The sequence below is a fragment of the Oncorhynchus mykiss genome, chromosome 17, assembly GCF_013265735.2.
Source record: "Oncorhynchus mykiss isolate Arlee chromosome 17, USDA_OmykA_1.1, whole genome shotgun sequence".
NCBI lineage: Eukaryota > Metazoa > Chordata > Actinopteri > Salmoniformes > Salmonidae > Oncorhynchus > Oncorhynchus mykiss.
This window is the reverse complement of record NC_048581.1, coordinates 9,352,495-9,375,924: the sequence shown is the minus strand read 5'-3', so window position 1 is coordinate 9,375,924 and position 23,430 is coordinate 9,352,495. Positions and strand designations below refer to the sequence as shown.

General features: G+C 41.6%; 1 protein-coding gene across 1 annotated transcript; it reads left to right on the top strand.

The window, feature by feature from the left end:
- The first annotated feature begins 2,597 nt into the window (after positions 1–2,597).
- LOC110495032 (myosin heavy chain, fast skeletal muscle) lies at positions 2,598–22,642 on the top strand. The gene is made up of 41 exons (XM_036948818.1): positions 2,598–2,648; positions 3,191–3,236; positions 3,369–3,596; positions 3,929–4,075; positions 4,263–4,419; positions 5,516–5,543; positions 5,785–5,893; positions 6,057–6,149; positions 6,325–6,385; positions 6,531–6,629; positions 6,951–7,054; positions 7,508–7,646; positions 7,876–7,994; positions 8,157–8,306; positions 8,401–8,571; positions 8,778–9,081; positions 9,437–9,501; positions 9,597–9,684; positions 9,801–9,918; positions 12,215–12,338; positions 12,758–12,894; positions 13,498–13,753; positions 13,972–14,214; positions 14,566–14,742; positions 14,839–14,984; positions 15,164–15,254; positions 15,461–15,850; positions 15,972–16,098; positions 16,286–16,404; positions 16,689–16,885; positions 17,029–17,212; positions 17,316–17,481; positions 17,772–17,896; positions 18,057–18,365; positions 18,527–18,730; positions 18,880–19,005; positions 19,143–19,313; positions 20,729–20,833; positions 20,927–21,022; positions 21,495–21,626; positions 22,510–22,642. The coding sequence occupies exons 3-41, from the start codon at positions 3,381–3,383 to the stop codon at positions 22,528–22,530; spliced, it is 5,814 nt and encodes a 1,937-aa protein (XP_036804713.1). The 5' UTR covers positions 2,598–2,648; positions 3,191–3,236; positions 3,369–3,380; the 3' UTR covers positions 22,531–22,642.
- The last annotated feature ends 788 nt before the right edge of the window (positions 22,643–23,430 follow it).

The following is a 23,430-nucleotide window of genomic DNA, read 5'->3' as shown; positions in this document are numbered from 1 at the left end:
TGTCTATCTAAGGCTAACGGGGTTGACGTGTTTAAGCCTGTCTATCTAAGGGTAACGGGGTTGACGTGTTTAAGCCTGTCTATCTAAGGCTAACGGGGTTGACGTGTTTAAGCCTGTCTATCTAAGGCTAACGGGGTTGACGTGTTTAAGCCTGTCTAGCTAAGGCTAACGGGGTTGACGTGTTTATGCTCGATGCATTCCGTTTTCCACCACAAAACACCAGAACATGGCCAAAAAAGAGGAGAACCGGCTCACCTGCTTTTACACACAGATGTCACTATTAGATGTTCAATGTTTGTTTTGAAAAATAATAACAGATTCATCATATTAAAATATTCAATTCAAATGTTCTTCCAAAATGTATTTGTCAAAGCAACAAAGCAACTAGCAATGATACAATTATGTTGAAAACTTGGGAGACATTTTGGGGTTAAGGAGGTTAAATTATTCCTAGAAGTCACAGAGGGTCCACACAGGGACATTCCTAAATGCATTTTGCAAGTCTTTATTTATATTAGAAATCAGAGCATTTCATTTAATATAACAGGCTTTTATAAAGCAATATTGGTGTTCAATTTCTTCTTAAAATGTCAAAGGGATGCTAAAGTGATTCATATCGACTATCAAACTCTAGATAAATGCACTACATAACCAAAAGTATGTGGACACCTGCTCGTCGACCATCTCATTCCAAAACCATCGGCATTAAAATGGAGTTGGTCTCCCCTTTGCTGCTATAACAGCCTCCACTCTTCTGAGAAGGAGTTCCACTAGATGTTGGAACATTGCTGCGGGGACTTGAAGTTGGGAGATTAGCCCTGGTTTACAGTCGGTGTACCAATTCATCCCTAATGTGTTCGATGGGGTTGACGTCAGGGCTCTGTGCAGGCCAGTCAAGTTCTTCCACACCCATCTCAACAATCAACTTCTGTATGGACCTTGCTTTGTGCACGAGGTCATTGTCATACTGAAACAGGAAAGGGCATTCCCCAAACTGTTGCCACAGCCCGAACCATGAAAAAGACCCCAAGACCATTATTCCTCCTCCACCAAACTTTACAGTTGGCACTATGCATTCAGGCAGGTAGCGTTCTCCTGGACTCCTCCAAATCCAGATTTGTCCATCAGACTGACAGATGGTGACGTGTGATTCAACACTCCAGAAAAAGCTTTTCCTCCAATGGCGACAATCTTTCCACCACTCCAGCTGATGCTTGGCATTGTGCATGGTGATCTTAGGCTTGTGTACCATGGAAACCCATTTCATGACCTCCTGAAAAACAGTTATTGTGCTGACGTTGCTTCCAGATGCAGATTGGAACTCGGTAGTGAGTGTTGCAACCGAGGACAGACTATTTTTACGCGGTTCAGCACTCAGCCGTCTCGTTCTGTGAGCTTGTGTGGCCTACCACTTTGCGGCTGAGCCGTTGTTGCTCCTAGACGTTTCCAATTCACAATAACTGCACTTGTTGACCCGGGGCAGCTCTAGCAGGGGACAAACTTTATGAACAGACTTGTTGGAAAAGTGGCATCCTATGATGGCTCTTCAGTAAGGCCATTCTACTGCCAATGTTTGTCTATGGAGATTGCATGGCTGTGTTCTCCTGTCAGCATTGGATGTGGCTGAAACAGCCGAATGCATTTGTTTGAAAGGATGTCCACATACTTGTATGTATATACAAGGTATAACTTAACTACAAATTAGATTTAACGGTTGTATATGTATATACAAGGTATAACTTAACTACAAATTAGATTTAACAGTTGTATATGTATATACAAGGTATAACTTAACTACAAATTAGATTTAACAGTTGTATATGTATATACAAGGTATAACTTAACTACAAATTAGATTTAACAGTTGTATATGTATATACAAGGTATAACTTAACTACAAATTAGATTTAACAGTTGTATATGTATATACAAGGTATAACTTAACTACACATTAGATTTAACAGTTGTATATGTATATACAAGGTATAATTTAACTACACATTAGATTTAACCGTTTTATGAGCTTTAATTGACAGCCTAAATGTTTCTGTTCTAGATTTAAATATTTGTTTAATATGGTTCCACCAGGGTGATAAATCAAAGTGAGCAAAGCACGAGGTAACGACCATCTACATCACAAGCATGAGGTGAGGAGACAGTTCAGATGTGTTAACAAGCTAAACAATATAAATAACAGGTAAACATATATATAAAGTTGTTGATGAGGATTAATGCCACTAAAATGGAACTAAATAAGGTCAGATTAGACTTAATGAAAACTATTTTAGTTGTAGTGGGGCAACATGGACTCAGTCCATTACACTATATGAGGTTCAGTAGAAGTAACATTGGGATGAATCAAACTTTTGATATTGTCATTATTATTAGTCATGACATCTCTCATTTATGTAAATTCAGTGAAATTCAATTCAGAGACAAATATGATATTAAAAAGTAATGTAATGGGAGTGTGGTGCTCCTGGAAGTGGGAGGTGCTAGTGAGACACAGAAATAAACACCTCTCTCATCCAATTCATGTCCTTTCCCAGAGTGGTCCATAATTAACTTTTGCCTGGTTGGCACTTCCAACCAGATATAAGGAGTCTGAGGCCCCAGCATCCATGAGTCATATACCTTCTTCCTCTGTGGTAAGACCTCTCCACCTTCTTAGATGTTTACATGTATCTCATTTTTGTACTCAGCATCTGACAGGTGGCTAACTGCACTGTTTCAATTGACTTCAATTGAATATGCAAACAATTAGAATTTATTACAAAAAATATGTATTTCTTTATTTTGTGTTTTACTTCAAATCTGTGACTTTCATTTACAGTCAGAAGTGGTGCTCCTGCACATGAAAGGGTGTTCTAGAATGTAACTGGGTTTTCAGGGGAATTTATTTGAATTCCTGACAGAATGTGTAGTAAATTGAGTTGGTGTTCTAGAATGTAACTGGGTTTTCAGGGGAATTTATTTGAATTCCTGACAGAATGTGTAGTAAATTGAGTTGGTGTTCTAGAACGTAACTGAGTTTCAGGGGAATTTATTTGAATTCCTGACAGAATGTGTAGTAAAGTGAGTTGTCACTTGGAAAATGAATAATTAAATTGTAATTAAATTGGACATGGCTGTAATGCCCCTTCGGGGCTAAATGACTTGTGTGTTTTCACAACACTCTAATGTGTCACAGGGTCCTCCAAGAAGTACACATTCATCTGTAGGAGGGGAAAAAGAAGGTGAGACATGGTTTGACTCTTCACATAAAAAGTGAGAGAATATTCTGTTAGAGATACTACTCACCTAACTCTGTTGACTGGGGAGGAAGCACCACAGAGTCAATCATGTTTCTTGTTTTATCTCTTTCCTAGTTATCCGTCACCATGAGTACGGACGCTGAGATGCAAATCTACGGCAAGGCTGCCATATACCTCCGTAAGCCTGAGAGGGAAAGGATTGAGGCACAAGCCGCACCCTTTGATTCAAAGAACGCCTGCTATGTGACAGACAAGGTGGAGCTGTACCTTAAGGGTCTGATCACTGCCAGGGCTGAAGGGAAGTGTACTGTAACAGTTACCAAACCTGACGGTAGTAAGGAGGTAAGCCTGATCTGAAAACTATTCAAAGTCAAGTTTGTGCAATTACTCTAATTCTCCAATTAAGTAAATATACACATTGGCATTTGCATTTTTGCAAGCAGAATATAACCTTCAAACACATCATTTTTATCGCTGCTATTAAAAAATGACATGGATTGTTTTTCGTTGACTAGTCAACAATCACCAGATATGTGTCAGTGGGTGATAACAAATGAGTTGGATTATATGTGTATATGCATTTCTTTACGATTAAACTTGTATTTAATGAACAAAAAACATTCAGTCATGTCCACTTTGATCTGCGGTGTAATCTAGATTTCTGACTGTTACAGGAAGGAAAAGAGTTCAAAGATGCAGACATCTATGAGATGAACCCCCCTAAGTACGACAAGATTGAGGACATGGCCATGATGACCTACCTGAATGAAGCCTCTGTGTTGTATAACCTCAAAGAGCGTTATGCAGCATGGATGATCTATGTAAGAAACCTGCACATACAAATACAAACACACACACACACATGCATGAACATAATAAATACACACATACATGAATGGTATAAACCAAAACATATCAATACAGTAGACCCACATCCTCACATAAATCCAGGTAAAAGTCCATATGACTTTGTTAATCCTCTAATTTAATTTAATCACTTTCATCCAGACCTACTCTGGGCTCTTCTGTGCCACGGTGAACCCCTACAAGTGGCTCCCTGTGTACGATGAAGAGGTTGTCAACGCCTACAGAGGGAAGAAGAGAGTAGAGGCTCCACCCCATATCTTCTCCGTCTCTGACAACGCCTTTCAGTTCATGATGATTGGTACGAGCTCTCATGAATGGATGGATGGATGGATGGATGGATGGATGGATGGTTGTGATGGATGGATGGATGGTTGTGATGGATGGATGGATGGTTGTGATGGATGGATGGATGGTTGTGATGGATGGATGGATGGTTGGGATGGATGGATAGATGGTTGTGATGGATGGATGGATGGTTGTGATGGATGGATGGATGGTTGTGATGGATGGATGGATGGTTGTGATGGATGGATGGATGGTTGTGATGGATGGATGGATAGATGGTTGTGATGGATGGATAGATGGTTGTGATGGATGGATGGATGGTTGGGATGGATGGATATATGGTTGTGATGGATGGATGGATGGTTGGGATGGATGGATAGATGGTTGTGATGGATGGATGGATGGTTGTGATGGATGGATGGATGGATGGTTGTGATGGATGGATGGATGGTTGTGATGGATGGATAGATGGTTGTGATGGATGGATGGATGGTTGTGATGGATGGATGGATGGTTGTGATGGATGGATAGATGGTTGTGATGGATGGATGGATGGATGGTTGTGATGGATGGATGGTTGTGATGGATGGATAGATGGTTGTGATGGATGGATGGATGGTTGTGATGGATGGATAGATGGTTGTGATGGATGGATGGATGGTTGTGATGGATGGATGGATGGTTGTGATGGATGGATAGATGGTTGTGATGGATGGATGGATGGTTGTGATGGATGGATGGATGGTTGTGATGGATGGATAGATGGTTGTGATGGATGGATGGATGGTTGTGATGGATGGATGGATGGTTGTGATGGATGGATGGATGGTTGTGATGGATGGATAGATAGTTGTGATAAGTGTATATGGATCTTAAAGTCCATAAGTGCTGATGGATGGATGCATCAATGGAAGTTAAAATATACTTCAGACTTCAACAGTTTTCTAACAGTTTGCTGGAATATCTGATTTTCACAACGCTTTCACTACAATGTCTGATTCACTTGAATGGAACGTTTTCCTGAAATTTTTTTTTGACGATGCTATGAATTAAATCATGCCCCCATAATGTGTTTTGAGTATGATAAGCAATGTGTTTTTTGGTTCCAGATAAGGAGAACCAGTCCATCCTGATTACTTAAGTTGTTTACTAAAATGTCACTTGCGAAAGTGTTTCCATTGTAATAAGTTGGGTCACTTGGTGTGATGAAATACATGACATTATGGAGAGATTAGAGCATCAGGTTATGTGTAATAACGAGTCAATGAGTGGAAATATTTGTAACTACGTTGTAATGTTAATGCTATTTCTTAGTGAAAGCACATTTTTATCTCAAACATGTAACTAAAACTTCCTCTTTCTCTGTCATATAAACCAGTGGAGAATCCGGTGCAGGAAAGACTGTCAACACCAAGCGTGTCATCCAGTACTTTGCCACCATTGCAGTGTCTGGTGGCAAGAAGGAAGCAGACCCCAACAAAATGCAGGTAAGTTGGTATTATGTTTGCCTTTTAATCACATTTCAGTTTGGTTGGTTGTGTAAAAAAATCCAGTGGTGAATCATGTTTCAAGAAATTTGTTCAAGCAATCGAGCGAAAACAAACTTGAACACTTTTCCAGTTTCTGAGAACTTGTGTTTGTCTCAATCAGGGGTCTCTTGAGGATCAGATCATTGCAGCTAACCCTCTGCTGGAGTCTTACGGTAATGCCAAGACAGTGAGGAACGACAACTCGTCTCGCTTTGTAAGTATGAAGGGCATACTGTGGAAGTTACCTTATATTGGAAAAATTTATTTCAGTAGTTCCCTTTTGTTAAATCAATAGATGTCCAACAAACTGTAACATTTAAAGAGGTCTATCAAAGTAAAAGTTTAGATTCATTTGTTGACCTATTTCTAACCCCCATGCTCTACTGTAGGGTAAATTCATCAGGATTCACTTCCAAGCTGGTAAACTGGCTAAAGCTGATATTGAGACCTGTGAGTTGGTTTGATTGTTTCTCAATGCTTTCCTAAATTCAAATACTTATTGGGGGAGATTATATCATGAAATGTTCTCATGTCAAATCTCATGTTCTCTCTCCCTTTCTCACTCTCCTTGTGTCACTAAAACTCTCTCTCTCAGACCTGCTGGAGAAGTCCAGAGTGTCCTTCCAGCTGCCCGATGAGAGAGGCTACCACATCTTCTTCCAGATGATGACAGGCCACAAACCTGAGATAGTTGGTACGACAAAGTAGAGTTTCAGGAGAAATTATTCCCACCCCCATCTGTGGAACTTGTTAAAAATATTCATAGTCCACATTAATAATACTATTACAATGATTACATCCAAGGTAACAAGACATCTAGACATGGGACAGGTCTCTGGGAAATATCTATCAAGTAATGCACTGTGATGCACTAGTCCACAAGTCTCAGTCTCCTCTTGATGCTATTCATTATATACTACATGTATCATTGAGTCCATCTATTGAGTAAAGGAGGGAGAGATACTGTAAAGTAGGACAGAGATTTAACTGACAAGCTGTTCTCCGTTGTCCACAGAAATGACGCTCATCACCACCAACCCCTACGACTTCCCCATGTGTAGCCAGGGTCAGATCACTGTGGCCAGCATTAATGACAATGAAGAGCTGGATGCCACAGATGTGAGTCAAACAAAGGGTTAACCAATCTCTAGATATGGAATGGATAGGACCACCATACACACTGAATGCTCTGTGCAATTAAAAGTTGGTAGCAGCTGAGAATTTATGATTTTTTATTTACAATGTAGTCATTTAGGAGACTCCATTAATCCAGAGCGACTTACTGTAAGTGAGTGCATACATATTCATACTGGTCCCTCATGGGATTTGAACCCACAACCCTGGGGTAGCAAGTGTCCTGCTCTACCAAACGAGATACACGGGACAATTTACTTGTGTTAGTTAGGCATGTGCCTAAAGCAACTCTTCATTACTTCACTTTTGTGTTTCCAGTGTGTTGGCCAAGAGTCAAATCTATTCATCCCATTCGTTCTGGAGTGAGCCCAGAACTGTAGTGTAACTGAGCAAACAACTGTTCAGTTAATCTCTGTTGTACTTCCTCTTTAATGCCAGGATGCCATTACCATCCTGGGCTTCACTAATGAAGAGAAGATTGGCATCTACAAGCTGACAGGAGCTGTAGTGCACCATGGAAACTTGAAATTCAAGCAGAAGCAGCGTGAGGAGCAGGCCGAGCCAGACGGCACAGAGGGTGAGTCCCACTCATAGATATACAATATGTAGAGCATTAGTCCCATTCCCCAACATAGAAATAGAACACCTAAGACAGACAGTGCCACATGAAAGTCAGGCAGGAGATCATTTTTGGAGACCAAAATACTACATTCGGATATGATTGTGCCAAACTATTTTTGTCAGTATGACATCATAAACAATTGATCTTGTGTCCCTGAGTCTGTTGTTGTTGGTTCTCTCTCCAGTGGCTGATAAAATTGCCTACCTGCTGGGCCTGAACTCAGCTGAGATGTTGAAGGCTCTGTGCTACCCCAGAGTGAAGGTCGGCAACGAGTATGTGACCAAGGGACAGACTGTGGCTCAGGTAAGGCGGCCAAACAAATCTACCATTTTCTGAGCACAGGGATTTTCGTGGGGATGAGTGCTATACTTTTTTGGAATAGTGATGTTTTTCCCAAGCTTGTATCACCTGATCACTACACATGGTCAACATCTCATGTATTCATTTGAGGTATTATCATTGCAGGTTAATAACTCAGTCAGTGCTCTGGCCAAGTCCATCTATGAGAGGATGTTCTTGTGGATGGTCATCCGTATCAATGAGATGTTGGACACCAAGAATCCAAGGCAGTTCTATATCGGTGTGCTTGACATTGCCGGGTTTGAGATCTTTGATGTGAGTATGAGACCAAAACAAGACAATTAGTTGTGATTGAGATGGATTACAGTCTTGTATGATGAAATGATCCCTTTTAAAATTCCATCAACAGTACAACAGCATGGAGCAGCTGTGCATCAACTTCACCAATGAGAAACTGCAACAGTTTTTCAACCACACCATGTTCGTCCTGGAGCAAGAGGAGTACAAGAAGGAGGGAATCGTCTGGGCCTTCATTGACTTCGGCATGGACTTGGCTGCCTGCATTGAGCTTATTGAGAAGGTAAGATGTCTGTGAGGATTATAATGGACCGTAACAGCAAAGCTCATATGGAGCGCTGTGTGAGACATTATCAGCATCTGACTGTTGAGATCTCAATATGTTTCCTATTATGTGCCTCTAAATGAATATAATCCTATAACAGCATGTTTACTAATGTGATCCTAAATGGAAATATCACTAATTTGATATACATCTCTTTCGTAAAGCCATTGGGCATCTTCTCCATCCTTGAAGAGGAGTGCATGTTCCCCAAGTCTTCAGATACTACCTTCAAGGACAAGCTGTACTCCCAGCATCTTGGCAAAACAAAGTCGTTTGAGAAGCCCAAGCCTGCCAAAGGCAAGCAAGAGGCCCACTTCTCCCTGGTGCACTACGCCGGCACTGTGGACTACAACATCACTGGGTGGCTGGAGAAGAACAAGGACCCCCTGAACGACTCAGTTTGTCAACTGTACGGGAAGTCAGGAGTCAAAATTTTGGCTGCCCTGTATCCCCCTCCCCCTCCTGAGGGTAAGACCTGCATCATGTCACAATATTTAACTAAATACTAGTTATAACTCAGACCCAAATGTTCTTTAAAGTCTTTGAATGTATCACAATTTCTCAGGGTTTATCACCTGGTTGATTTACTCATACACTCGGTTAATTTAACCAAAGAATAGGTGTTATTTTAAACAATCTCACTGGAAGCATTTGCCTCTAGATAAGTGTGAAGTTAACCAGAGATTCTCTGGTTTATAATTAGTGTGTTTGCTGAAGACAAGACTCTAGATTTCTTACATACTCTTTTTATTATTCTATTTATTCCACCCGCTCTAGGAAATGTACTTTTCTAGTTATCTTTAACTTTCCCCCATTTTAACAGATAAAGCCAAGAAAGGAGGCAAGAAGAAGGGTGGTTCCATGCAGACTGTGTCCTCCCAGTTCAGGGTGAGCTTTTGAAATGTGTAGATTCAGTCCTTCAAAAGGTGCAATTATTCTAAATTACAGTCGGCCTGAGAAAATGGTTTGTAACCCCCTTACAGGAGAACTTACATAAGCTGATGACCAACTTGAGGAGCACTCATCCTCACTTTGTGCGCTGCCTGATCCCCAACGAGTCAAAGACTCCAGGTACAAGAAATATTGAGTTAAATATGTCATCTTATCAGTACAGTATCAGTAACCTTAACGATCCCAATCTATAACCTGTTTATGAGTGTTAAAAGAGACTTGTTTTGTTTTACCAGGTCTGATGGAGAACTTCCTGGTTATCCACCAGCTCAGGTGTAATGGTGTACTGGAGGGTATCAGGATCTGCAGAAAGGGCTTCCCCAGCAGAATCCTCTATGCTGACTTCAAACAGAGGTACACGTACACAAACACACACACACACACACACACACACACACACACACACACACACACACACACACACACACACACACACACACACACACACACACACACACACACACACACACACACACACACACACACACACACACACACACACACACAGAGAGAGAGAGAGAGAGAGAGAGAGAGAGAGAGAGAGAGAGAGAGAAATTATTGGCACTCTTGATAAAGATGAGCAGAACAGACTGAATCAAATAACACTGATGCTGAGCTATATTGTACGGTCAAACATTTGTGACAATTTTATTATTTCATACTCAGAGAAAGACATTTTGTTTAACAATTCTTAGTTTAATTCAACATAGGGTTCATCATGATTGGCACCTCTGTTTTCAATATGAGTATAATGGCACTGAGTCTTTTTCTAGAATGTTGTATGAATTTGTAGATCACATTGGGAGGGATCTTGGACCCTCCTTCCAGAATCCTTCCAGATCCTTGATACACAGGCAGTTTGAAAAGCCAAGGCTAGCTTTTTCAAGCAGAAATTTGCTTCCTGCAACACTAACTCAAAAAAGTTCTGGGACACTGTAAAGTCCATGGAAAATAAGAACCCCTCCTCCCAGCTGCCCACTGCACTGAAGATAGGAAACACTGTCACCACTGATAAATCCACGATAATTGAGAATTCCAATAAGCATTTTTCTACAGCTGGCCATGCTTTCCACCTGGCTACACCGATCAACATCACTGCACCCCCCACAGCAACTCACCCAAGCCTTCCCCATTTCTCCTTCTCCCAAATCCAGTCAGCTGATGTTCTGAAAGAGCTGAAACATCTGGACCCCTACAAATCAGCCGGGCTAGACAATCTGGACCCTTTCTTTCTAAAATGATCTGCCAAAATTGTTGCCACCCCTATTACTAGCCTGTTCAACCTCTCTTTCGGGTCGTCTGAGATTCCCAAAGATTGGAAAGCAGGTGCGGTCATCCCCCTCTTCAATGGGGGGGACACTCTTGACCCAAACTGCTACAGACGTCTATCTATCATTTTCTGCCTTTCTAAGGTCTTTGAAAGCCAAGTCAACAAACAGATTACTGACCATTTAGAATCTCACCATACCCTCTCTGCTATGCAATCTGGTTTCAGAGCTGGTCATGGGTGCACCTCAGCCACGCTCAAGGTCCTAAACTATATCTTAACCGCCATCGATAAGAAACATTACTGTGTAGCCGCATTCATTGATCTGGCCAAGGCTTTCGACTCTGTCAATCACCACATTCTCATCCGCAGAATCGACAGCCTTGGTTTCTCAAATGATTGCCTCACCTGGTTCACCAACTACTTCTCTGATAGAGTTCAGTGTGTCAAATCGGAGGGTCTGCTGTCTGGACCTCTGGCAGTCTCTATGGGGGTGCCACAGGGTTCAATTCTTGGACCGACTCTCTTCTCTGTATACATCAATGATGTCGCTCTTGGTGCTGGTGAGTCTCTGATCCACCTCTACGCAGACGACACCATTCTGTATACTTCTGGCCCTTCTTTGGACACTGTGTTAACAACCCCCCAGGCAAGCTTCAATGCCATACAACTCTCCTTCCGTGGCCTCCAATTGCTCTTAAATACAAGTAAAACTAAATGCATGCTCTTCAACCGATCGCTGCCTGCACCTGCCCGCCTGTCCAACATCACTGCTCTGGACGGCACTGACTTAGAATACGTGGACAACTACAAATACCTAGGTGTCTGGTTAGACTGAAAACTCTCCTTCCAGACCCACATCAAACATCGCCAATCCAAAGTTAAATCTAGAATTGGCTTCCTATTTCGCAACAAAGCATCCTTCACTCATGCTGCCAAACATACCCTTGTAAAACTGACCATCCTTCCAATCCTCGACTTTGGCGATGTCATTTACAAAATAGCCTCCAATACCCTACTCAACAAATTGGATGCAGTCTATCACAGTGCCATCCATTTTGTCACCAAAGCCCCATATACTACCCACCATTGCGACCTGTACGCTCTCGTTGGCTGGCCCTCGCTTCATACTCGTCGCCAAACCCACTGGCTCCATGAGCCAACATAAAAACTCCACCACCATATTTTACAGTAGGTATTATTTCCTTCATACACATATTTCTTTCGAAGCCAAAAAGCACTTTTACAATATAGCTCAGTATTTGAATTATTGTATTATTATACAGTCTATTTTGCTCATCTTTATCAATCATTATGAACCTCACTGTATAACCAACCAACTAATTACAACTTGGCATATTTTAAAACTGTCCTCTCATTCAGGTACAAAGTACTGAATGCCAGCGTCATCCCTGAGGGCCAGTTCATGGACAACAAGAAGGCTTCTGAGAAGCTGCTTGGGTCCATTGATGTGAATCACGAGGATTACAAGTTTGGACACACCAAGGTCAGTCAAAACCCCCAGCAAAATCTGACAACAAAACACAGCTTGAATGATAATTTAAACCCGTACCATATAAAATCTCTCCAGGTGATCTATCCATCCTTTTGTTCTTTCTTCTTCATTTAACTAATGGAAAAGGTGGAAAAACATTGTAGTGTTAATTCATCACAAGTATAGAAGAGAAACTAGTCATTATCATGTGCATTGTGTTAGAGTGGTATGGCTGCAGTTATCTGTATCTGTGTACATTATTAATCTACAACTGTACAATAACTAACAACTTAGAAACAACCTGTCACATGGTTTGTTTGTAACCATTGCAAAGTTAATGTTGTTTAAATCAATCTAGTGGTGTTGTTCCCCTCTTTTGATTCAACCCTTTCTATCTGTGGTTCCATTGACCATGTTAACCTGTGTCTCAGGTGTTCTTCAAAGCCGGTCTGCTGGGTGTCCTGGAGGAGATGAGAGATGAGAAGCTGGCTGCTCTGGTCGGCATGGTCCAGGCTCTCAGCCGTGGATTCCTCATGAGGAGAGAGTTCACCAAGATGATGGAGAGGAGGTGAGGAATAGTAGACATCTTGGCAAAGCTTTCTGTCAACCACTTGTATCAAATGCATTATGATTACATACTGTATATGCTGTGAGTTGTTCAGAATGAGAAAGTACATCTTATAATGGTCTACTAAAACTTTTGGGTTAATTCATTTAGTCCAGAAATGGATGTAGCAACTAAGGATTCTTGCTTTATAGTTGCAGTTTGGGATTGGGCTGTTCAATTGTCATTGATATGTGTGGTATTTACCCAATTCATTCTTGAAGAATATAAAATATCTCATGAGCTTTGCATTACTGTCAGTCCTTGCCCCCTCCTTCAGCTGACAGACAGTGTTATTCTTCAACTCCCGTAATGTAGCTTTATGAAACATCCCACTGGTCATTTCAACCCCAAATTAAATGTGATGACGTTGAAACAACCTGGATTTAAAAAAAGTTATCAATATAAGGGAATTTTGTATTTTTTTCCACTCAACTGTGAACCTAAATCCAATAACATGGTGACATTTCTGTGGTTTTCACGTTGAATTCACGTTAGACCAAATATAAATCGAAAATAGACATTGAACTGGGATGTCACTCACCATCTGTGCTTTCTGTTGAACAGAGAGTCTGTCTTCGCCATCCAGTACAACATCCGCTCATTCATGAATGTCAAAACCTGGCCATGGATGAAGTTGTACTTCAAGATCAAGCCCCTGCTGCAGAGCGCTGAGACTGAGAAGGAGCTGGCCAACATGAAGGAGAACTATGAGAAGATGAAGACAGATCTGGCCAAGGCTCTGGCCACGAAGAAGCAAATGGAGGAGAAGTTGGTGTCCCTGATGCAGGAGAAGAATGACCTGGCACTCCAAGTAGCATCTGTGAGTCAGCAACAACCTTCAGAAGGGCACATTTACATGCACATGAATACACACACACATATAAACACACTGTAAAGGATGTGGCTAACACAGTTTTATTACCCATGTAATGTATTTCATGAATGTCTATTGATTTGCTCTGACCTCTTTGACTAAAATTTATATTTTGATACACAAAGTGAGGCCTCTGATTTTGTTTACTCCTGTTCTGAAACCAGGAAGGAGAGAGTCTGAACGATGCTGAGGAAAGGTGTGAGGGACTCATCAAGAGCAAGATCCAGCAGGAGGCCAAACTCAAAGAGACGACCGAGAGGCTGGAGGATGAGGAGGAGATCAATGCTGAGTTGACTGCCAAGAAGAGGAAGCTGGAGGATGAGTGTTCTGAGCTGAAGAAGGACATTGATGACCTGGAGCTCACCCTGGCCAAAGTGGAGAAGGAGAAGCACGCCACTGAAAACAAGGTCTTGTGTCTTACTATAGACAGTCTAACCAACAATAATCAAAACATTATTCAACTCAAAACATAGCTCAACAGAAATGGAATTCAAGTTGTATTATGGGTGCAGGAAATATTATGACACAATAGTGGAATTTCAGTTGCGTGGTACTCCCAACATTCATTGCATGTTCTGCTCCCCCTCATTTATGTCTTCCATTCATTACACTGGCATGGTGATCACTGACATCTAGTGTTGAATCTAAAGTGCAGAAATGGTTTCACACATTTCTAATCTAAATGAAATGAATGCAACATATATTAAACTAAATCTCCCCTTTATGGTGAAGTATAATTATGTTGTGGCAATTTACAGGTTAAAAACCTGACAGAGGAGATGGCGTCTATGGATGAGAGTGTTGCCAAGCTGACCAAGGAGAAGAAAGCCCTCCAAGAGGCCCACCAGCAGACACTGGATGACCTGCAGGCAGAGGAGGACAAAGTCAACACTCTGACCAAGGCCAAGACCAAGCTGGAACAGCAAGTGGACGACGTGAGTGGACTTGGACATTTTGGCCATGATAGTATGTAAGATTATATTATCTTCAGTTGTTTAGATTTTAATAATATATGTGTTTTTATCTTCCAGCTTGAGGGTTCTCTGGAGCAAGAGAAGAAGCTCCGTATGGACCTTGAGAGATCCAAGAGAAAGCTGGAGGGAGATCTGAAACTGGCCCAGGAGTCCATAATGGACCTGGAGAATGACAAGCAGCAAGCTGATGAGAAAATCAAGAAGTAAACACAAACAAATGAATACAGTATTACCTGCTATAATGGTTGTTCTTGACTAACTATTGTAATTATGAATTATTATTTGCATGTGATTCTTAAAAACAAAGTGAATGGTGTGATCCTCTGCCTTTACACTATAGAAACAAAACCAACTCTGCAATTTACCTGTTTGTGTTTCTTAGGAAGGAGTTTGAGACCACCCAGCTCCTCAGCAAGGTTGAGGATGAGCAGTCTCTGGGAGCTCAGCTGCAGAAGAAGATCAAGGAACTCCAGGTACAGTACAGGATATAAGCTCCAGTACAGAAAAGCACAGACTTGAATCATTTCCTGAACAACATTATTCTGGTAGCACACATTTTTTCCTTGTGGCTTCTGATGGCTGAGAATGTTGGAAGATGGTGTTTTATTATAATTTTGTGAGTTTCAATTGTTTCAACTGTATTGTAGTGTTCATCCCCCTGCTCCTACCCCTGTTCTAGGCCCGTATTGAGGAGCTGGAGGAGGAAATTGAGGCTGAGCGTGCTGCCAGGGCTAAGGTTGAGAAGCAGAGGGCCGATCTCTCCAGGGAACTTGAGGAGATCAGCGAGAGGCTGGAGGAGGCCGGAGGCGCCACTGCTGCTCAGATTGAGATGAACAAGAAGCGTGAGGCTGAGTTCCAGAAGCTGCGTCGTGATCTTGAAGAGTCCACCCTGCAGCATGAGGCCACAGCCGCCGCTCTGCGCAAGAAGCAGGCCGACAGTGTGGCTGAGCTCGGGGAGCAGATCGACAACCTGCAGCGCGTCAAGCAGAAGCTGGAGAAGGAGAAGAGCGAGTACAAGATGGAGATTGATGACCTCTCCAGCAACATGGAGGCTGTTGCCAAGGCTAAGGTGAGTAGTGATGTTTTGATCAAGCAGTATTGAGGGGGGTCAACTACATTACCATTCAACTCAACTGATGTTGACAGGAGTCACATATATAAAGTAATGATGGAACATGTTTCACTAACAGGGCAATCTGGAGAAGATGTGCCGTACTCTTGAGGACCAGCTGAGTGAGCTGAAGACTAAGAATGATGAGAATGTTCGCCAGGTCAACGACATCAGCGGACAGAGAGCCAGACTCCTGACAGAAAATGGTACCTTAAACAATGAACAACAAGCCAATGCTTTCCTTCAGTAGAACACAACATGTATTAGGGGCTGTATCCACATAGTTGCTACTGTACTATTCACCACCTAACATTGCCCTATGATACCTCAGCATCCATATTCAATCTTAGAGAACAGAGACCCTATTAACAAGATGTTACTCTGTCCCTGCAGGTGAGTTTGGTCGCCAGCTGGAGGAGAAGGAAGCACTGGTGTCTCAGCTGACCAGAGGAAAACAGGCCTTCACCCAGCAGGTGGAGGAGCTGAAGAGGGCGGTTGAGGAGGAGGTCAAGGTAAGGGACCCAAAATGGACTCCACCGTCCACAGAGTTTAGAGCCATATCTTTACATAGACGGTGACTACACCACCCTCAGACTCCTAGTGTCTCTCCACCCTCAGAGACTCCTACTGTCTCTCCACCCTCAGAGACTCCTATTGTCTCACCACCCTCAGAGACTCCTACTGTCTCACCACCCTCAGAGACTCCTACTGTCTCTCCACCCTCAGAGACTTCTACCATGATTTGTTTTATTATCTCTCACATCTCTCTTTGTCTTTCTTTCTTTCTTTCTCACAGGCTAAAAACGCACTGGCCCACGGTGTCCAGTCTGCCCGCCATGACTGTGACCTCCTGAGGGAGCAGTTTGAGGAGGAGCAGGAGGCCAAGGCAGAGCTGCAACGCGGCATGTCCAAGGCCAACAGTGAGGTGGCTCAGTGGAGGACTAAGTATGAAACTGATGCCATCCAGCGCACAGAGGAGCTGGAGGAGGCCAAGTGAGTCGCACGCAACAGAAAAACTCAGATATGGTGTGGATGGTGAGGGTGGTAGGGGGCTCTGAGAAAATGTTACATCAATATGTATTGTTTGTCAAAAATTTAAAAATTACACCACAAAACCACCATCTGTTGTCCTATAGGAAGAAGCTGGCCCAGCGTCTGCAGGATGCTGAGGAGACCATTGAGGCGACCAACTCCAAGTGCGCCTCCCTGGAGAAGACCAAGCAGAGGCTGCAGGGAGAGGTGGAGGACCTCATGATTGATGTTGAGAGAGCCAACGCATTGGCCGCCAACCTCGACAAGAAGCAGAGGAACTTTGACAAGGTGAAAATGAATAAACCTATATTTTTTATCAAATTGTTGCATATATCTAATTTAAAAACTCTTCATCTTCGACTTCTAATGAAAATTCCATGGATTTTCCTAGGTTCTGGCAGAGTGGAAGCAGAAGTATGAGGAGGGCCAGGCTGAGCTGGAAGGAGCTCAGAAGGAGGCTCGCTCTATGAGCACTGAACTCTTCAAGATGAAGAACTCCTACGAGGAGGCTCTGGATCATCTGGAGACTCTGAAGAGAGAGAACAAGAACCTGCAGCGTGAGCATTTGTCAGCAGTTCTATTTGGCTCATGTTTGACTAGTGTTTTGAAAATGGAGGGAACTGCAATCATCAAAACTACTATTACACCATTTCAGAAATGTCATATATTGTTTTACTTGTAGACAGTGTTCCTTTGAATATTCCAAATGGTTGGCAATTATTTTTGCAAGATACTATGAGGTAATGTTAATTAATGAACTATTAATATGATTCAATGTCAAATTCAGATCACTGGCATATCTACTGAAAATCTCCCAAGTCTAATCTTCTTGTGTGTGTGTGTGCAGAGGAGATCTCTGACCTGACTGAGCAGATCGGAGAGACTGGCAAGAGCATCCATGAACTGGAGAAGGCCAAGAAGACCGTGGAGACAGAGAAGTCTGAGATCCAGACCGCTCTGGAGGAGGCAGAGGTACAAACTACAGCTGTTTGATGGGGAAAGCAGTGTTAACTAACGAATGCCAGCTACAGTCCAAAGATCCCTGTATTGGAGTTTATTGTAGTCATATATATTTAATTCCTACATCCAAATGTATTGAACACAATTGGCCTGACTGCTTCTGTTTGTCCAGGGAACACTGGAGCACGAGGAATCCAAGATTCTGCGTGTGCAGCTGGAGCTGAACCAGATCAAAGGTGAGGTGGACAGGAAGATCGCTGAGAAGGACGAGGAGATGGAGCAGATCAAGAGGAACAGCCAGAGGGTGGTTGACTCCATGCAGAGCACCCTGGACTCTGAGGTCAGGAGCAGGAATGATGCCCTGAGGGTGAAGAAGAAGATGGAGGGAGACCTGAACGAGATGGAGATCCAGCTGAGCCACTCCAACAGGCAGGCCGCTGAGGCCCAGAAACAGCTGAGGAACGTCCAGGGACAGCTCAAGGTAAAGGGACATCAGGCTCAAAAATCTGAACATGGAGACGGATTTGTTTGTGAATCTGTAGAAAATACTGGGGAAATTCTTCCCAGTGAACATTTCTATCACCCATCCTATCACCCTTACTTCCACAAGTCCTAATGAACGTATGTCATTGTGAACCCCAGGATGCCCAATTGCACCTTGATGATGCTGTCCGTGTCGCAGAAGACATGAAGGAGCAGGCAGCCATGGTGGAGCGCAGAAACGGCCTGATGGTGGCTGAAATCGAGGAGCTGAGAGTTGCTCTGGAGCAGACAGAGAGAGGCCGCAAAGTGGCTGAGACTGAGCTGGTAGACGCCAGCGAGCGTGTTGGACTGCTGCACTCCCAGGTATGGGTCAAAGTCATTTCTAATGAAAATCAACCAAGCACACCATTTAAACGCACCTTGAATTGGACAATGCTTGCATTGAGAGTTTAATAATTTCAATCTTGTAACTCTCTTTAGAGCTAAACAAATAGTATTGTTTCCTCCTTCAGAACACCAGCCTTCTGAACACCAAGAAGAAGCTGGAGACTGACCTGGTGCAGGTGCAGGGAGAGGTGGACGACATCGTCCAGGAGGCCAGGAATGCAGAGGAGAAGGCCAAGAAGGCCATCACTGATGTGAGTCCTTGAATTACATCATCTTGATTTGTCTCTAAGGCCAATGATAGCTGGGCTGGTTAAGAACAACAAAGATCTCAGAGGAATGTTATGATTTTTGCCAATTGGTCCTTAAATTAAACAAACTACTTTTCCAGGCGGCCATGATGGCTGAGGAGCTGAAGAAGGAGCAGGACACCAGTTCTCACCTGGAGAGGATGAAGAAGAACCTGGAGATCACAGTCAAGGACCTGCAGCACCGCCTGGATGAGGCTGAGAATCTGGCCATGAAGGGAGGCAAGAAGCAGCTCCAGAAACTGGAGTCCAGGGTGAGTTACCTGCAGGGTGGATTAGGGTGGTTTGAAAGACTGATTGCTGGAAATGTATTTGATCATGTAAAATACACTGGAGCATTTTGTAATTACTTTCTCTCTCATTACCCCACCTTAATCAGGAGTTCCCAAATGTCTTTGCATCAGGGACCCCTTCATAATATCAGAACCCAACTCTTACTTTAGAGTGAGATATAAATATTATCCACACGGTTTTACTATGACTTCAGCAGTGCATGGTTGGACTAATCAGGTCTTGGCTGCTGGGAAAGAACATTTGACAGTCCCCTCTCTTGTCATCAGAGGGAATATTTTCCCGTTTTTTAAAGCATAAATTACAGTGCAATTATGTTCAAAACAAAAACGTTGTAAATATGTCACACTTATGTTGTGGACTTGAGAAGAATTGGAGCCAAGACCTTCAAATTAAGTCAAGATATAAAAATGTATTTATCTAGTTGTTTCATTTAGGCTTGTAACGTTCTTCTAAACTGCCATTTCATTCATTGATTCAATAATAATAATAATGATAATAATAATAATACACATTTCTGATACATAAACACGCATTGATCCAATTAATCTCGTAGTAATATTTTATTTACATCTAGTTACAGTTGTTTAATTTCTCTCTCTCTCTCTAGATCGCTCTCAACTTCATGTCTCATTCACTCTGCTGCAAAAGGGCCGTTACTAGGGAAGCATAGCGTTGCTATGCGGGGCTTCCAGCTAGAAGGCTAACGACTAAATTAGCTTGTAGGCTACAGGATTTTCTTAAGTTCAATAAAACATGAAAACATAACATCTTAACAAACATTACTCTCTAGAATATGGTACTTTCACACTCGCTTACCTTAAAAATAAAGACATAAAGATGTATTTATGTCGGTGCTTCTGTCTTGCGGTGGCAAACTCATTACATTCAAACAGACGAGTGGCGGCCTCTATTGGCCATACTGGTACTGCAACATGCACTGCTAAATGCACGACAAAATCGGTCAAATAAAAAAAGAGTCCTATATATTATAACTTCAAGAAGAATTGAGTTTAATTTTTTAAAATAATTGTTGGAATAGTGAGCCGACCAGTATCACTGTGAGCCTCCCATACCCTTGTTGTACATCTAAGGGTTAAGAACATGAATAGTGGATTAATAATATTACATTGTATTGTATTGGACCTTCTAATCTTGTTCCACAGATCCTTGGTAGTTTAAATCTGTTGTTGCTAGCAACATTCATGAACAAATTTAAGTGTAAATTCCACTTTGGGAACCACTTCCACTTTGGAAAAGTACATAATGAAAGACAACAATTGTGCCTCCTTGACTGGGTAGAAGACTCATCCTCTGTTTTACAAAGATTTGATTTCACCACCTCAAATAAATGCCTAAATGTATTTGTTCCACAAAGGTGCGTGAGCTCGAGACTGAGGTGGAGGCTGAGCAGAGAAGAGGTGTAGACGCTGTCAAGGGCGTCCGCAAGTATGAGCGCAGAGTCAAGGAGCTCACTTACCAGGTAAGAGAAAGTGCATTCTTCACACACTTGATACTTACATAGACAGGTTTGTGTATAAAACTATACTGACAGTGATTTGATCTTCTCCCACAGACTGAGGAGGATAAGAAGAACGTTGGCAGACTTCAGGACCTGGTAGATAAGCTGCAGATGAAAGTGAAGGCCTACAAGAGGCATTCTGAGGAAGCGGTGAGAACATACTGAGTCAAATACTCTGAATGCAGAAATTCAAAAAATAAAATGTTTATCCCTAGTAAACATTACAATACTTAATGTCCATACAATTTAGTTTGAAGTAAGTGTTGCTCCAGCACATCAGTCAACAACGACAATTGATAGTGCAAGTAATTGCTGAGGAAATTATGCACATTTCTGAGTGCCTCCTATGCATTACAAACTTAAAGGAGATGGGGTTGAATATGAATTTGCTGCACCAGGGGCTGGTCTAGTGATCGTGCTGGAGGCAGTGGTTTGATCCCCTGTTCTGCCACTCACTTCCTCTGCTGTATCATCCAGCTCCCTGTATACATTATTATCCTAAATCTGTCTTTTTTGTATTTGTTTTTTTTAAATACCTTTAAAAACAGAATATTAATTTGCTACCTGAAGCTTCAAACTTTAAATACTGATCTTCTGCTCTTCCTCTCTTTTCCTCACCCAGGAGGAAGCAGCAAACCAGCACATGTCTAAGTTCAGGAAGGTTCAGCATGAGCTGGAGGAGGCTGAGGAGCGTGCTGACATCGCTGAGACTCAGGTCAACAAGCTCAGAGCCAAGACCCGTGACTCTGGAAAGGTACAGAACTGCTGCTAAACCTGTACCTGACTCATGTTCAGATATGACCACATCAATACCACCTATGATTCAGTCTTCACAGAGGTCAATACTGACCTTTTACACTGGTTCGGCTGTATTTAAGATCACCAAGCAGCACATTTCAGGAAGGGCAAAACATTGAAAAATTGGTACTTCAAAATTGAAAATCCAAGCTGAGCACTGAGCACTAAATGCTTGATATATTATATTCTATCCAAGTCTATCCATATATTTATCATGTTCATTGTTATTACTGATCCATTATATTCTATCCATATATTTATCATGTTCATTATTATTACTGATCCATTATATTCTATCCATATATTTATCATGTTGATTGTTATTACTGATCCATTATATTCTATCCATATATTTATCATGTTCATTATTATTACTGATCCATTATATTCTATCCATATATTTATCATGTTCATTGTTATTACTGATCCATTATATTCTATCCATATATTTATCATGTTCATTATTATTACTGATCCATTATATTCTATCCATATATTTATCATGTTGATTATTATTACTGATCCATTATATTCTATCCATATATTTATCATGTTGATTGTTATTACTGATCCATTATATTCTATCCATATATTTATCATGTTCATTATTATTACTGATCCATTATATTCTATCCATATATTTATCATGTTGATTGTTATTACTGATCCATTATATTCTATCCATATATTTATCATGTTCATTATTATTACTGATCCATTATATTCTATCCATATATTTATCATGTTCATTGTTATTACTGATCCATTATATTCTATCCATATATTTATCATGTTCATTATTATTACTGATCCATTATATTATTTATTTCTTCTTACAGGGAAAAGAAGTTGCTGAATAAACAAGACCAAAGTATTGAAGATCAAAGTCTTAGTATTTTCCTGTGATGCATAAAATATGATTTTCATGGTGAAATGTTGAGCATTGATTAAAAACATGTGGATCTACATACACTTCCTTTGTGACTGTGGACTTATTACTCAGCAAACAGATGTTTCATACAATAAAATATATTGTTCTTTAATTAAAGTAGCGAGCAAAGAGGTAACTTTTCTTGAGGGATGAGGGATGAGGGATGAAGGATGAGGGATGAGGGATGAAGGATGAGGGATGAGTGATGAAGGATGAGTGATGAAGGATGAGGGAGAGAGGATGAGGGATGAGGGATGAAGGATAAGGGATGAAGGATGAGGGATGAAAGATGAGGGATGAGGGATGAAGGATGAGGGATGAGGGATGAAGGATGAAGGATGAGGGATGAAGGATGAGGAATGAGGGATGAGGGATGAAGGATGAGGGATGAAGGATGAGGGATGAGGGATGAAGGATGAGGGATGAGACTAGGGAAATGTAACCTCTATCAAATTCTTAGACTGAGCTATGGATGTAAGGACTGACCATCCATAACATAAAAATTATAGTTTTAACTCTTTACACTCTTTACACTGGAATTGTAGGGATATTCTCATAACTATGTTCTCAGAAAACAACAACATTTTTTTTGAATGCAATTTTATTTCACCTTTATTTAACCAGGTAGGCTAGTTGAGAACAAGTTCTCATTTACAACTGTGACCTGGTCAAGATAAAGCAAAGCAGTTCGACACGTACAACAACACAGAGTTACACATGGAATAAACAAAACATACAGTCAATAATACCTTTTTGGCGACGAGTTGTAAATGGCTCGTCTGGAGGTTAGTTAATACAGTGTCCAAAGAAGGGCCAGAAGTATACAGAA